Here is a 15,948-nt window from a genome sequence, read left to right on the forward strand (position 1 = left end):
TGCTGCTGCCTAGTCTCCTTAGGGCGTTATTAGTTATTTCCTGTATTTTGGAATACTTTTCTTTTTTTTAGCTTCCAATTTAGACTCTATTTTATTTAAGCTTAAATTGTGGAGTTACTTTGAGGATGACTGTAATCTTAATTACTCTTGACCTTTTTTTATATTATGCATGATGACGTCTTTATTTTATATGCTTGTGTATATAATTGGGATGCCACAATGTTAATTAATTTGATGATTATTATGATTGCTTACATAAATGATAATATTTACTATTACTTATTAACTATTGGCAGAACTTATGTTTAATTTGATTATTAGTATAAGTCAATGGTAAAGTAAGAAATCAGTGTCATAAAATTAGATTGGGCAGACATGCCGACTGTAATTTTGCTGGTTATGTTGAAGTTGAGTGAGAAAATTTTCTGGTAAAATGAAGGTTTAAATAGCTTTTGGGGTATGATAAGTTGAAACCTCATTATCACCATTCAAAAAGGGAAAAATTTTGAGAACGAAACACTCTTTTAACATACTCAACATCCCAACGTTAGTTTGTGTTAGTGGAAGCTATATCAGTTGCATTATGTTACTGCAGATCGTTGATTTAAGAATTTTCTGATAGAGAAGCGTAATTTGAAAAATGTACAAGGACTATCAAATAAAAAGTAATATACATGTGATATTTGTATGGTAAAATTATTATATTACACATCACTCCCTCACTAAATTTCAACACAGCACCCTGATTGAACAAGCCCAGAGAAACCCTCAGCAACACTTATACTTTTCAATTTACGATTCTGCCCCTCCTCCATGTCCACCAAATAGAACCCGTGAGCTGCCTCTTCGTATTCGGATCCACTCAACACAACCCTCGACCCGATCGCAACCCCACAAACCCCAACCTTAAGACCCGGATCCAAACCTCTAAAGTTCACCAGTTTCCCATCTTTCCCAACCCCAACACAAGACCTAGGACACCGACCCTCTTCCCAAACCCCGTTAACCTCTCTCCACTGACCCGACCCAAGATCCAGCACCTCCACCGACCCGTCAAACATGCCCTGCCTCTCCGTACCATATCCACTCACAACCCAAAACTCATCCCCCACCACAACCCCCTCGCATTCGTCCCTCTCACGGCCCATCGGGCCCACCCCGGCCCACTCGTCGCGCCTCGGGTCATAAGTCCACGCCGACCTCAGCGCGTTCTTATTCTCGTCATGCCCTCCCGCCACATAAACCCGACCCCTCCCCGACCCGATCGCGAAAAACGACCGCTTCTCCGGCATGTCTTTCCCCCGCCGCCACTCGCTCGTTCGAAAGTCGTAAACAAACACCGCCGTCAAGGGCTCGTAACTCGCCGGGTCCCACCCTCCCATGAGCACGAGGCTCCCGTCGCAGCTCGCCAGCTGGCAGAACAGCGGCAACCCGAATGGGTATTCCGGGACCGGTTCGACCCGGTCCCACGCCATGCTCTGCGGGTCGAACAAACTAATCCCGTAAGACGGTGGCAGTGAGCCAGTGTGTTTGTCGTGGCGCGGTTGGTCATGACGCGCCTGAACGAGGCACGTGACTCTTCGCGTGCGGCCGGTTTTCTTGCGGTGTATGTAGAATTGGTCGCTCTGGAGGAGGTGGTGCCATTGTCTGCAGACTCGGAGCGCGACTCGGTGCGCTGAGTGGGGCAAACGAGTGAGGCACTCGAGTCCAAGGTCTGTCGGTAACCCTGGTATCAAGTCGTTGAAGTGGATGAAGATGGAGAAATCCATATTCTAAGTGTTTTGTGAGCATGATGACCCGGCGGTTGTAGCATTTATAGAGATATAAGCCGTTAGATAAGTCATCATAATCCAATACAGTACTTCCAGATATTTTCTGACGTTAAAATCTCACTACACTGCTTAAATATTTTCATTTCATGTTAAATTTCACAAAATAATAATAAAAAAACACACTTTTCGAATTAACATAAAATTAGCATAAAAGTCATGTGTCTAATTTCACATAAATTATATTTTTACTATATCATCTGTTAAAAATATTACCAAATTTACACCTTATATCTCAATAGTTACGTGTTCTATTGAATATTCGTGGATGAAAAGAGAAAAAAAAAGTGCTTTGAAACCAGTCAGTCGATAAGCAACTTGGCAATCCAGGAACAAATGTTTTGTTGTTTCCTCGTATTAATATAATAAGGAGCACATCACCCATCTTTTCAAGATCAATATTCAAAACCTATGTTATTATAGTCCCTTTAATCTTTTTTTTCTATTTAGTTATAACTTAATGTTTATGTATCACTGTTATTTATTGTACCGTTTTTAATACAAAATAATATAGTAATTTTCTCATAAAAAAATAGCCCCTAAATTTAATAAGATTATCTAAGTACATCATCAATAAGAAAACGTAAGCAAACACAAGTATAAGATGTCTTTCATAAGAAATTGAAATTAATTTTTAAAAATATAATTAATCATTCATTAACTAGAAAGATATTGGACTCTTCATTTTTCATCACTAACCCTCTCATATACTTTTTTAAGAGTTATAATTATATCATAATCACGTAACACTCTTCTCAAATAGTATAAATGAGTAAAATTTATATCTTCAAAGTTTGAATTCTTACCGAATTTATAAATAAAAATCTCATTCGACTCTCACAATTGAATATTTTATCTATGTGATTCAAATATTAATAATTAGGATAATTCCAATTCAACTTTATTGTCAATACACTTTGCACATTACTACATATAATAGTATTCCTACCTTAGAAACCATTATATTTTCATTCCACACAATTCATACTAAACCACACCACAAATAAAAAAAATTTAAAACCATATTTATGAGTTCATGAATGTATATTACCACTCAATGAATACATATGTTGGTCAGCGAGTCCCCACTAGAATGAGACTCACCCAACGATTACATTACTTGTACAATGAAAATATGTCAATAATGTTATTTGTCTTAACATAAACTTTTGTCGCTCAACAAAGTGTAGACTTGTCCAACGAGTGTATTAAGACTAAAATCTTTAAAAAATCACTCAATGAAAAACCTCTCGTCCAGTGAGTCAAACACGCACCTCATTTTTAAGTTTTTGATATTTTAATTTCCACTCAACCACTCTTTTACTCGCTCAACGAACATACCTCCAAATACCTCTTTTGACAATATCGGTCAATGAGGGATTGTTCGCCTAGAGAGTAAAAGCGTTAGAGCTCTCTAGAATGTAGGTTTTGCATTCTCACTCAATGAATATGCATAGTTTTTCAAAACCAGTTTTGATAGTGTGCTCCTAACTAATTTATCTAGGCATTCCCTTTATTTTTTAGTTGAAAACACACATATCAAAGCCTAAGATAGATGGCTTTCAGAAATTATGATTTGTATTGATAAACTGATTAATGAATTTTATGCTTAATAGGTGTGTTAACCTAAGATATCACTTTAGTAATCTAATTACTTGGAATCGTTGATACAATCATGAGTTAGAAATAACTAGGGATGAATCAATTTTAAGTGTATTGAAGTGACATATTGGTATTATAGGTTATCAACTGTAATTTAAGTGTTAAATGATGAAGTGACATTTTTGAAAATAATTTTACAATTATAGGCACCGATTCAAGGATAATCGAAGCTTATACCTTAATCAAATGAGTACATGCTTCAGTTCTTTAAAGAACCAAAGTCTGATGAAGCGATGACATTCTTTAAAATATTTAACAATTATATGTTTTAATTCTTTAAAGAATCATAGTTGAGCAAATATTTTCAAAATTTTCATTGTATTTTTAAAAGGCTTTACCTGAATGTCAAAGTATAGGCATCGATTCTAAGTTAAATTGAATCCTATACACATATACATAGGACAATTTTTGAATTTTTATGACCAGTGAAAGGTCTTGTTGCATGGCACCACTACATTCTTCTTCTGAGCTCGCTACAATTTCACGTTTTCCTTCAAAATAACTTTCATTGAGATTCCTTTTTTCCTTCTTGTTTCTCGTTTATCTCTTCCTTTCATTATTGTTTTTCTCTTCCTTCTCCTAATATTTTTTTTCTTCTCAACATTGTAGATTTGTGTTGGTCATGATTTGTTGCATTTAGGACGCCACAACATTACTGTTGTATTGGTTGTTGGTTCACTTTTAAGTAGTTGGTCTTGGTCTCTCTCACTTTTTTTCTCACTCTCACTAGCGTTTGACCGAAACCTATTATTTTTTTTAATCATTTTATGTTTTTGGTTGTCTTACCAACCAAAGCCTATTTTTGAAGTATAGGCTTCGGTTCACTAAGTCTAAAACTTTCCTATTTTACATTACCTGGATATGTTTCAATTGTAGAACCAAAGTATAATGACAAAAAAAATCGATGTCAAAACATTTCATTGTACTAATGTTTTTCATCTTTGTATTGTAAAATTATAACTCTTGTAAGATAGAGACAAGAGATGACATGTGTAAGATTTCTAAGTTTACTTGATACACATGTCTCTCAGAAGTAGAGTCAAATGTCATAAGCCATTTTAGGCATTCTTTGTGTGAACATGTGTTCGATAATTTATATGTTATTTTAATTTATTTGGAGGAAAATAATTTGAATCTATCTTATTTTAATTTGAGTAATAGAAATTATTATAATTATATCATCATGGTATCCTTTTGTCTTTTGTATTATAGTTTGTCCACCTACCATGTGTTATATGTGAGGAGATGGTAGTGTAGACGAGAGATTTGTAGAATAATATGTTTGTTAGTAGTGATTATTTAGATATATATTTTTTGTATCATAGACCTCCAAATTGATGAAGTGTTATTTATTTTTCAAAAGTTAAATTTTACTTTTTTTTCCTTGAACATTTATAAATACAATTTATATACTATTATGTTAGTTATAACTTTTTAACAATTACATAATACTTCAATCAATAATTTAAATATGCTAAATTGATGCTACAAACTCAACTTAATATAAATAATAAACAAAATTATAAAATTGTAAAATTTATTTATTTCATAGTTATGAAAAACTGTAACAGTTTAGTATTTTAATAATTTATAATTAGAAGTATGGAGACGAAAATAAATATATATATATATATATATATATATATATATATATATATATAACAATTAATATCCAATTTAAAAGAGCTAATTTTAGTTATACCTATATAATATTAATACTAAAGCATTTTTTTCCTCTAAGCATAGTTGCAATTTCAAACTTCGAAACTAATTCATTAAATGGGATTTAATGTATGCATCGTTCCTCAACGGAACAATTTCGAATTAAAATATATAAATGATTTAAAAAAATTTCATCGTAATATTTTTTATAAGTTGATACCTTTCCCTAGAAGTAACTAATATTAGGTTCGTTTTAGAATACAAAATATAATTTATTTTTTATAATATATATTTTAGATTTCAATTTAAAGAAGAAAACAATTTAAACCACTTATAAATTTTATATTAATAAATTTTGTTAATAAGATTTAAAAGAAAAAAATAAAAAACGTAAGTAGAAATGAAGGTAGATTAGTTTTCAAATCAAGTACACTTTGTTTCACAAAGTCATTTTCTATTTTTCAAAATATGAAAGTGGAAATGTATGTTTTTGTGCTTGTTAGAATGCTATGAAAAAAAATCGTTTTTTTTACGAAAATTACAATACTTTTGTTTATGCGGCTTGAATTTTCACGCTGAGGATAAGTTATATTTTCATCTACATTAGAATTTACAGTTTTTTTTTATTTTTTTTAATTAAATTAGAATTTAAGAAGTTTCGCCTGAATATGAAAAATGAATTTAGATATGCTTAGGAATAATTTTCCAATCACAAATTATTATAAATTTGGTCACCAAAAATTGTAATTCGAATATGATATGAGCAGCAGAAATATAAGAACTTGCTTTGGAGTTCAAATATGACAAGAATACGATAACTATTATCTACGTGATCTTGAGTGTGCAGAATGATCATAACCAACTAATAAATTATGTGGTGATCTTAATAATAATAATAATAATAATAATAATAATAATAATAGAGACTATTGTAACAACTATTCAAAGTAATAAAAAGAGTTGATAATAATTACACTAATGAAAAAGTTAGAGTAATTGTTATAATATTAAGAGTCTTTGTAAAACAATCATTTATATTGTAAGGATTTTTGGAATGATAGCATGGTTGAAATAGTGATGTATAACATAATTATATTTTGAAAATGTATTGTAAAATTAAATATGTAATATATGAATTTTATCCACAAATATTAGGATGGATTTTGTTTGATTCCATTGAAGTGCGTAGAAGTGGATAAGGATGCATTTCGTATGTGGGACTAAGGGGGCCACCAGATTCAACGGATATGAGAGAGTACACTGCAAAAACAACAACTAACTTTCTCCTTACAAAAGTAACCCTCTCATAAATCATTTCTCATTCTTATCCTCATGTTTATATAAATATAAAAATTATTTTTTATTTTTTATTTTTTATTTTCTTTAAGTGTGATTTTTCTATTAATTAAAAACTTAATTAGTAATTTTTTGATTTATCTAATTTTTAGTTTTTTACTCAATTAAATTTAATAATTATTAAATATAGTTTATTTGATACTTTGTGAAAGTAAAAATTTGGTTCATTTAGTATTTTAAATCTCTTACATATGTTTTTCTTTCTATTCCTCCATCAACCTTACTTTTTCTCTTTCTACCTTTCAACATCTTCCTCTCCTTACTTTCTCCATGGTGTATTTAGAGAAATAAAATTAAGATTCTAAAACTAAGATGTACCTAGTATTTATATGTTGAAAATAATCTAAAAGGAACATTAACTTGAAGATAGACAAAGGTTCAGAAGATGAGATGAAGAGAGATGTAGAAAAGTGAATAAAGATGAAGAAGGTAAAGGAAATCAGACAGAGAAAAAAAAGTGTTTAAATATCTTTTAGTTCCTGTTTAGTTGATTTTTTTATTGTGAGACTTATTTTTTTATCGGATGTTTAATATAATCTTAATTTTGGTAATTTAAGTTCGATTTAATATTTTTTCATGATGTCATCTAAAATGTTAATCACAAACAATACGCATTGATAGTGTTTGAATGAGCTGTTTGATTTTTTCTTACGTGACCTGTTCAACATAATATACAGATTGTCACATCATCATTTTCAACCTCCCAACACAAAAACTCTAACCATCATGCACCTCTACTACACAACATCGATGACGTGCTATATTCGCAAAAAACACAAACCACACCTACAATTCTCTAGAACACGCAACACCAATCTCCACCATAAGTCTAAATCGCCTTACCGTGAGAACCACCTCAGGAACCATTCTCACACACCACCATGATCATCCTCAACGAACTACCCGACTAACAACCACAAAACCCCTCCAACGCATAAACAATCTTCGCTCCAGATCTCTATGCTACAACTATTGTTGTCAACCAGAGCGAGTAAGACACCTATCGCGAGTTAGTAACCCAACTAGACCTAAAATGTACATGCATCGTAAGCAAACATGTGTCCATTGTGCCACCACCATTGATCTCCTCCACGAACCCTAATTGCGCCTCTTCCGAGAAAAGATTCATTGTGGATCAACCGAAAACTCCCCTCACAGGGACAGTTGACTGCCCCCACAGACCACCACCAGGCTTTCCAGTGTGCTTTGTCCTCACTCGCACACTTTCCGGGAAAACTTCCCAGAAGGTCACCCATCCCAGAATTACTCCAGGCTAAGCACGCTTAACCATGGAGTTCTTATGAGTCAGGCTACCGAAAAAGCAAATGCATTTGGTGATATGAGTAGTCAAATCAATTCCTTTAAGTGTATAGTCCCATACCTACACAGTCTCCAGATCCCTCTCATTCCGGTGTATGTTCGATTCATTCATGTACCCCTTCCACCGGAAGCCTTGCCAGGAGCCGCTCATTGTCTGGCCCCCTGCACCATGCTCCCCGCACCGGCGTACTCCGCCCTCGTCAGTGCCCGGGTGCACAGTATCCACCTTATGAGATTTGTGGTGGGCATTAGTGGTTCGAAAGGATTTAGAGGATGATCTGGTGGTGCGTGAGAATGGTTTGTGAGGTGGTTCACGGTGAGACAATTTAGACTTACATTGAGATGTGCATATTCTAGAGAGAAGCAGATGTGGTTCTCTTTCTGGACGAAGATGGCGTATTGTCAATGCGGTGTAGTGGAGGTGTGTGGTGGTTAACAGTGTTTTCGATGTGTTGGGAGGTTGATGATGATGTGGTCAAATCGTTCATTCAAACATTCTCAACTATTAATAATTTAGACATCGTCATGAAAAATATCAAATTGAATATAAATTATCAAAACTAAAACCACATTAAACATTCGAAAAAATAATTCTATATTAAAGAAAATCAACGAAAATAAAAACTAAATAAGTATTCAAACTAAAAAAATTCGCGTACGATTAGTTAATTGGTGAAGAAAAATACAAAATAAAAGAAAATATATTTTAACACAAATTTTTTAAACATAGTTAAAGTTAATTTAACCAAAAATCAAATTAATTCTATTTAATAAATATTAAAACTCAACTGAGTAAAAAATATATAAAAACTAAAATAAAACCTAACGTAAATATAAAGAACAAATTATTTAAATTTAAATAATTAAAATAATATACAATTCTTAATACTTCTGATCTTAAGTTCAATAAAACAAAAGTAGGATTAATAATTGCATATTGTCTTTTTAAAATTTAAAACTTCATTCATGATTATCTTTAGAAAAATGTGTAAAGAAGATGAAAAATAAATATATAATTAAATTATTTTTATTCTTAAGCACTAAATAATATGAGTGTTAAAATATATCCAAAACAAGTTTGAAGAAAACAGTGTAAGAAACTTTGAATTGATAAACAATTTTAAAGATACACAATTCTTAGGTCTCGAAAATCCTTTAACGTGAGATGTTAATCATGTAGAGACTCGAAAATCCTCCAATCAAGAAAGTAATAGGGAGGATAAGAAAACTAATATTAATGGCTTAGTTTAATGATAACAATATTTTATTAATGATTAAAAAGACGCGTAATGGCCAAATAGAAGGATATGACGTGCAAATCAAGATAAGTGCAAAAGTTGAATGGCCAAACAAGATCAAAACCATAAAAAAGAAAAAGTTGTTCACATACAATGACCATCATTCATGACATCATTCAGAAGCGTAAAAAACTATAATGTTAAACAAAGTTACAATAAAAATGTAAAATTATTAACTCAATAAACAAATTACTGTAACATTCAATCATCAAATGTATTATTGAGATTTTTGTAAGTGGATCATATTACGGGGACAAAGAAATAGAAGAAGATTGACTTGTAGAAAATAACAGAAATTTTATGATTATGCTATTAGGATAAAATTGATAAATATTTTAATTTGAAATAAAAAATTAAGAAAAAATTGTTTTTGAAACCTTTAATTTTCGAAAGTGATCCTGAACTTGGACGGTTGTGCAATAGTCATAAACGCTCTCTTATGTGGTGTTTTTGTTTCATTGGAGGAAGAGGTTTGTAAGTGAATATCATGGTCGCATTTAGTTCGTGTTCACTTGCGCAGATAGTACTTTTCAAAGAGAAATACAAGGAATGATTTGTCGGTGAATTCGTGTTCGTTTGCGTGGATTGAAGATTATGGATTGAGACAAATTTATGGAATTGTATGATTTCGACTTTTTTGCTGAAGTGAGATGATTTGTGTTGATTTAAGTCACAATGACATATTTGCCCTCATGTATTTGTAAAATAGCATGTATATAATAAAATAAAATATTAGTTACAGGATTCGTGTATAAAATGAGAGGGTATATTTGGAGATGTTGTTGCAGGTTGGAGTAGGGATGGAAAAAAAATCCGCGCCCGCGGATATTCGCGGATAAAATCCGCGACGGATAGTTAATACCCGCGAATATTTACTACCCGCAACTCGCGGGTAACGGATATTTTAATGCCCGCTTATAAACGGGTCGGGTACGAGTATTATACTATCCGTACCCGCGGATACCCGCTACCCGCAAAAAATAAAAATAAAAATTTATTTTATTTTTTATTAAGTTAAATTTAATTAAAATTAACATTAATTTATATTTTACAAGATTAAATTTAATTAAAATTTATATTTAATTTAATTTATATTATATTTTATATATTTTTTGTAATTCTATTTAAATTTTATTTTAATAATTTATTAAAATATATATTTTTTTAATATTTGCGGGTATCCGCGGGTTTTAAAATACTCGCAAATATTTTTTAAGCGAATATCCGTGCGGGTAGCGGTGAATTTTTTTTGTCAGGTCAGGTTGCGGGTGGACACTATCCATGTCCGACCGGACCCGTTGTCATCCCTAGGTTGGAGGCATATATGTGGCCCTGTGCGAGTGTTGAAGACGAAGAAAATGATAGTCTATTTTGAAGGTAAGAAATTTGTTGGGTGAAGACGAAACATATTTTGGTTGAAGAGGAAGAACAAAACCCGTTGTATTCGGTTACCCGCAAAAATATTTGGTTTCGGTGAAGTAGGTGAAATTGAAGAGTGTTATATTCGATTATTCTCTTCCAAATTCATTCCATCACTCTCTTCTACATCATCTCTCACAAATCATCTCATAAACAAAGCATTAATTAATCATTTACGTGGATGAGCAACCGCAAATTTGCTTGCGAAATAAGCTGAAATTCCCATTTCCCATGTAAGAGGGATTTGATGGTATTTTCGATGAATTTATTATATTATTTTTCACTTATAAACCTTATTTTTTTCACGTGCAAATTACACCAGACTTTTTGCTATGTCAATACATAACACTTTTATATTTTTTATTAGAATCGATTCAGTCATATTAATTGTGTTATGGGTGTTGTTGTGATCCTTTTCGGGCTTGTGTGTTGTAATTAATAATAATAATAATAATAATAATAATAATATATATAATAATAAATAATAATATAATATAATAATAATAATATAATAATATATAATAATAATATATTAGTTAATAATAATATTAATGATAAGAATAATTTTTAAAATTTTCTCTTTTATTTATTATTTTTTTAATTTATTACATTAATTAAGTAATTCATAAATTTTATCTTCAAATCTATTTATATTCATTCTATTTTTAAAGAAAAAACAATACAAACTTCATCTTTAAAGTTATTCAAATCTCCTCCAAATTATCCTATTACAAAAAGAAACACATCCTGTAAAACAGGTTATATATGCACATGTTTTTTTGTCTTTTATCTCAACATTATCTTTAAAAATGATGAGAATTAAAAATAATAAGATTAAATTATTATAATATTAAATAGTTTAGTTATAAATAATTTCATTATAAAAAAGTTTTATTATTTTAAAACGTACTATATTTTTAGAAATTATTTTTTTAAAATTTTTAAGAAGAAAAAATCAAATTATAATATTAATTGACATAAAAAATTATAATAATTATCAATAAATATTTATCTATAAATAATTAATATCATATTTTCAATGTCAATAATTATTAACAAATAATTACTGATACATTTTTTATTATTGATTATTACTTAAATATTTTCTAATTCATCGATAAAATTTATTGATTACAAATTATTGAAAATTTTGCTTTATTTTTATATTTATTAACAAATTTTATTTGTCAATAAATCCATGTTTTAAGTGATTATTGAATGGTGCCAAGAGCATGCAGTATGTGAATTGTCTTCATCCTAACGAAGTGCTATCCAGCACACATCTGCATGGTGTAATCCTAAAAGTCTTTATCACAGTTCATATAAAATGACATTCAATACGTTAAATTGCTTAAAAACTAATCAATATTATTTAATACTGACAATTCATTCCCCCTAACAAGTCACAAAGTTAATACTCAAAATTTCATATTCGATACTCCCACAATTATGTTAAAACATTTCACAAAATAATTGGAAAAAGAAACATTGAACACGGTAATTATATATACATATCGTTTTTCGTAGAATTTGAAATGATAATGGTTGGATAGACTCAACTATTGGTTGTGATTGAAGGGTGTCTTATTTGTGAACGTTTGGTTGTGTTTATTTCAGTTTTGACTTTTGATGATGTTGTTCGGTCTTTAGCTTGTGTGTGGTCGTTCGGGCTTTAGCTAGTGCTCGACCTGTGTTGGTCTCTTACTGTTAATAACTGTTCGGTCGTTCTGTTATGTTTGTAATAGTTGTTTTGACTGACTATATATTGTAGTCCGTCTTTGTGGTTTGTATTAATTTTTTAAATATCGAAGTATTATTCATATCATTTTTATCTTTGTCTTTTACTCTCTTGTTCTTTCTTCTTTGCATCTGGGTTTTCTGTTCTCCGTTTCACGCGAACCCAACAATTGGCACCCACTGTGGGGCTGTGAATCAAGAAATTCCACAAACGATGACAACCAAGTTAGACATAGAGAAATTCAATGGATTAAATGACTTGGGCTGTGGAAGATCAAGATGGAGGCTATCTTGATACAACGGAGCTATGATGATGCATTGAAGGGGGAGTTGAACATGGGTGCTACTCTGACGCAAGAAGAGAAGAAAAGAATGGTTGATAGGGCAAGAAGTGCAATCATACTGTGTCTTGGTGATAAGGCGCTGAGGGAGGTTGCGAAGGAGAAGACTGCAGCTGGAATATGGGCAAAGTTGGAGTCATTGTACATGACAAAATCGCTGGCTCATAGGTTGTGTCTAAAACAACAACTCTATTCGTTCAAGATGATAGAATCAAGAACCATAGAGGAGCAACTTGCAGAATTTAGCAAGATTATTGATGGTCTGGAGAATATTGACATGAGGTTGGAAGATGAAGATAAGGTTGTTATTCTTCTGAATGCGCTTCCAAGAACCTTCGAGTATTTAAGGGATTCCTTGCTCTATGGTAAGGATCAATTTGAACCAAGGAGTTCCCAAAACTTCAAGATTCGAAGGCAACCGAGGTGGAGGCATCTGGGCTCGTTGCGGTGAAAGGAAAAGGGAAGAAGCAGGGGGAAATTGGAAGAAGTCAAAACCAGAAGGTACGAAACAAGTAAGATGTTTCAAGTGCCAGAAGATTGAACATATCAAGAAGTTTTGTCCAAAGAAGGGCAAAGTCGTTCGGTCACAGGAAACTGTTGATGTGGTAGAGGCGTCCGAGGGATATGAATCTGCTGGTGTTCTGGTGGCTTCATCTGAAGATTCTCAAAAGAGCTAGGTCATGGATTCTGGATGTACCTATCACATGTGTCTGGTGAAGGAGTTCTTTGAGAGTTTGGAGCAAAAAAGCTTGGAAATGTGTTGCTCGGTAATAACAAGGCTTGCTGAGTGCAATGATTGGGGTCGGTAAGGCTGAAGATGTTTGATAACCGGAAGATGGTGCTGCAGGATGTAAGGTATGTGCCTAAACTGAAGAGAAATTTGATTTCTATAAGTTCATTTGATCTTAGGGGTTATTCCACGAAAGTTGAGGATGAAGTGATGAGGGTGAATTATGGAGATTTTGTGATTGTCAAAGGCAGAAGAAAGAATGGCTTGTACATTCTGGAGGGTTCGACTGTCATTGGTCATGCCTCGGTAGCAAGTGAGAAGTCATAGAATACCGCTCGACTTTGGCACTTGAGGATGAGACATATCAGTGAGAAGGGCCTTGAAGAATTGGAGAAGCAAGGTTTACTTCTGGGAGATTGAAGAATTGAAGAATTTGAGAAGCATGTTGCTTGGATCGGGTTGTCAAAAGCTTTTTGGGGAGAGGCGCCAATACGACAGTATACCTGATCAACAAGAGTCCGTCTTCGACTCTCAATTGTAAAACACGAATGGAAGTTTGGAGTGGACAACCGACTGATTACTCAAACTGGAGGTGTTCGGTTCTTTAGCGTTTGCACATGTCAAAGGGGATAAGCTGGAGGTCTGAGCGGTGACAAGTGTATTCCTTGGATATGTTGAAGAAGTTAAGGAATATAGGTTGTGGAGGTTGGATAATAAACCTTCAAAATTGATCATTAGTAGAGATGTCGTTTTTGATGAGAATAATGACAACACATGCTGAAAATCCTGAATGTGAAAAGAAGACTCTCATTGAGGTGGAGTAGACTACTGATGAAGTCGTTCGTCGTTGACTGAGAAAGACCGAACGAGTGAAGTTCAAAAAGTCGTTCGGTCATTAGCTGAGAACCGAACAGTGCAGTTCAAAGAAAGTTTATCATAGATCTTGGTGATGATACATATGGAATGTCTAGTGATGTGAGTCACTTAAGAGGGGCTGGTGTTGAATTGAGAAATTATCAGCTTGTTCGTGATAGGCAAAGGAGGATCTTTAAGCAACCAAACAGTTTGATGAGGCAGATCTAATTTGCTACGCCTTGAATGCTGCTGAAGATCTTGAAAGCTCGAGTGAACCGAAAAGTTACAAGGAGACTCTTGACAAAAACGATCAACATCTTTGGCAAGGTGCTATGGAGGAAGAGCTTGAGGCTTTAAGGTAAAATAGCACCTGGAGATTGGTGGATCTGCCAAAGGGTAAGAAGGTCGTAGGTTCTAAATGGATCCTCAAGAAAAAGGAAGCTATACCAGGGGGTGAGAAAGTAAGGTATAAAGCGAGACTTGTTGCAAAAGGCTTCACCTAGATTGAAGGTATAGATTATCATGAGATTTTTACTCCTGTGGTAAAGCACTGTTCGGTCAGAGTTCTAATGGTTATATTTACTCATCGCAATTTGCACCTGGAACAATTGGATGTGAGAACTGCATTTTTGCATGGAGATTTGGAGGAAAATATTTATATGAAGTAGTAAGAGGGATTTGCTTTGGATGATAGGGTGTGCGTGTTTCAAGTCTTTATACGGCTTGAAGCAAAGTCCAAGGCAATGGTATAAAGAAATTTGATGATTTCCTGATAAAGCTGAACTTCAAGGGATGCAATTATGATGACTGTGTGTATACTCTGAACCGTGATAGTGAGGTACTGTATCTTCTACTATATGTGGATGATATTCTCATTGGCAACAGTGACGGGTGCATGATTCATGAGTTGAAAGCGAAATTAGTGGTGCTTTCGAGATGAGGGAGCTAGGGGAAGCAAGATGGATCTTGGCCATTGATATAAAGAGAGATAAATTGGGGTAAACTTGTTTTTATCTCAAAAGAATTACTTACACCTATAGATCAACACTAAAACTCACCAAAGAGCAATACCTGAATATCGAGAATGAGAGGAGGAAGATGGAGTTGTTCCATTTTCAAATGGGATTGGGAGCATCATGTATGGCATGGTGTGCACTAGACCTGACCTGGAGCATGGAGTAAGTGTTCTCAGTCGGTTTATGGTTGATCCTGGACAAATCCATTGGGAAGCTTTGAAGGGATGCTTAAATACATAAGGGGATCTCTGGATATTAGATTACTCTTTCAAAATAACTTTCAAGGTGGAGGTTTTATTGAAGGATTTGTAGATTCAGATTTTGTCGGGTATATGGACACAAGAAAGTCTCATTCGGGATATGTGTTTACTCTGTTTGGTACTACTGTTAGCTGGAAGTCTACATTGCAATTAGTCGTTGCCCTTTCAACCACTGAAGCAGAATATTGTGCGCTTGTTGAAGGGGTAAAGGAGGCACTTTGGTTAAAAGGCTTGATTCAGGAATTGGGGATTGATCAAAAGTTTGTCCGTGTTCATTGTGACAGTCAAAGAGCCATACATTTGGCCAACCATCAAATATACCATCCAAGAAAAAAACATATTGATGTAGGTTATACTTTGTTAGGAGCATTGTAGAATCCGGTGTTGTCCAAATCTACAAAATTGCATCTGAAGACAACCTTGCAGATATGCTAACTAAGCTGCTCACAAAGGAGAAAATTTT

At 33.1% G+C, this 15,948-nt stretch overlaps 1 protein-coding gene across 1 annotated transcript; it reads right to left on the reverse strand.

The window, feature by feature from the left end:
* Positions 1 to 652: 652 nt before the first annotated feature.
* Positions 653 to 1,818, reverse strand: LOC124846005 (F-box/kelch-repeat protein At2g44130-like). The gene has a single exon (XM_047323223.2). It carries the CDS (start codon positions 1,767 to 1,769, stop codon positions 723 to 725), a length of 1,047 nt encoding a protein of 348 aa, XP_047179179.1. The 5' UTR covers positions 1,770 to 1,818; the 3' UTR covers positions 653 to 722.
* Between the last annotated feature and the right edge of the window lie 14,130 nt (positions 1,819 to 15,948).

The sequence above is a fragment of the Vigna umbellata genome, chromosome 1 (assembly GCF_029865625.1).
Source record: "Vigna umbellata cultivar VRB3 chromosome 1, Vumbellata_1.0, whole genome shotgun sequence".
Lineage (NCBI taxonomy): Eukaryota > Viridiplantae > Streptophyta > Magnoliopsida > Fabales > Fabaceae > Vigna > Vigna umbellata.

Excerpts from the sequence above, each read along its gene's own strand:
- LOC124846005 (XM_047323223.2), bottom strand. The coding sequence starts at position 1,769 with ATGGATTTCTCCATCTTCATCCACTTCAACGACTTGATACCAGGGTTA.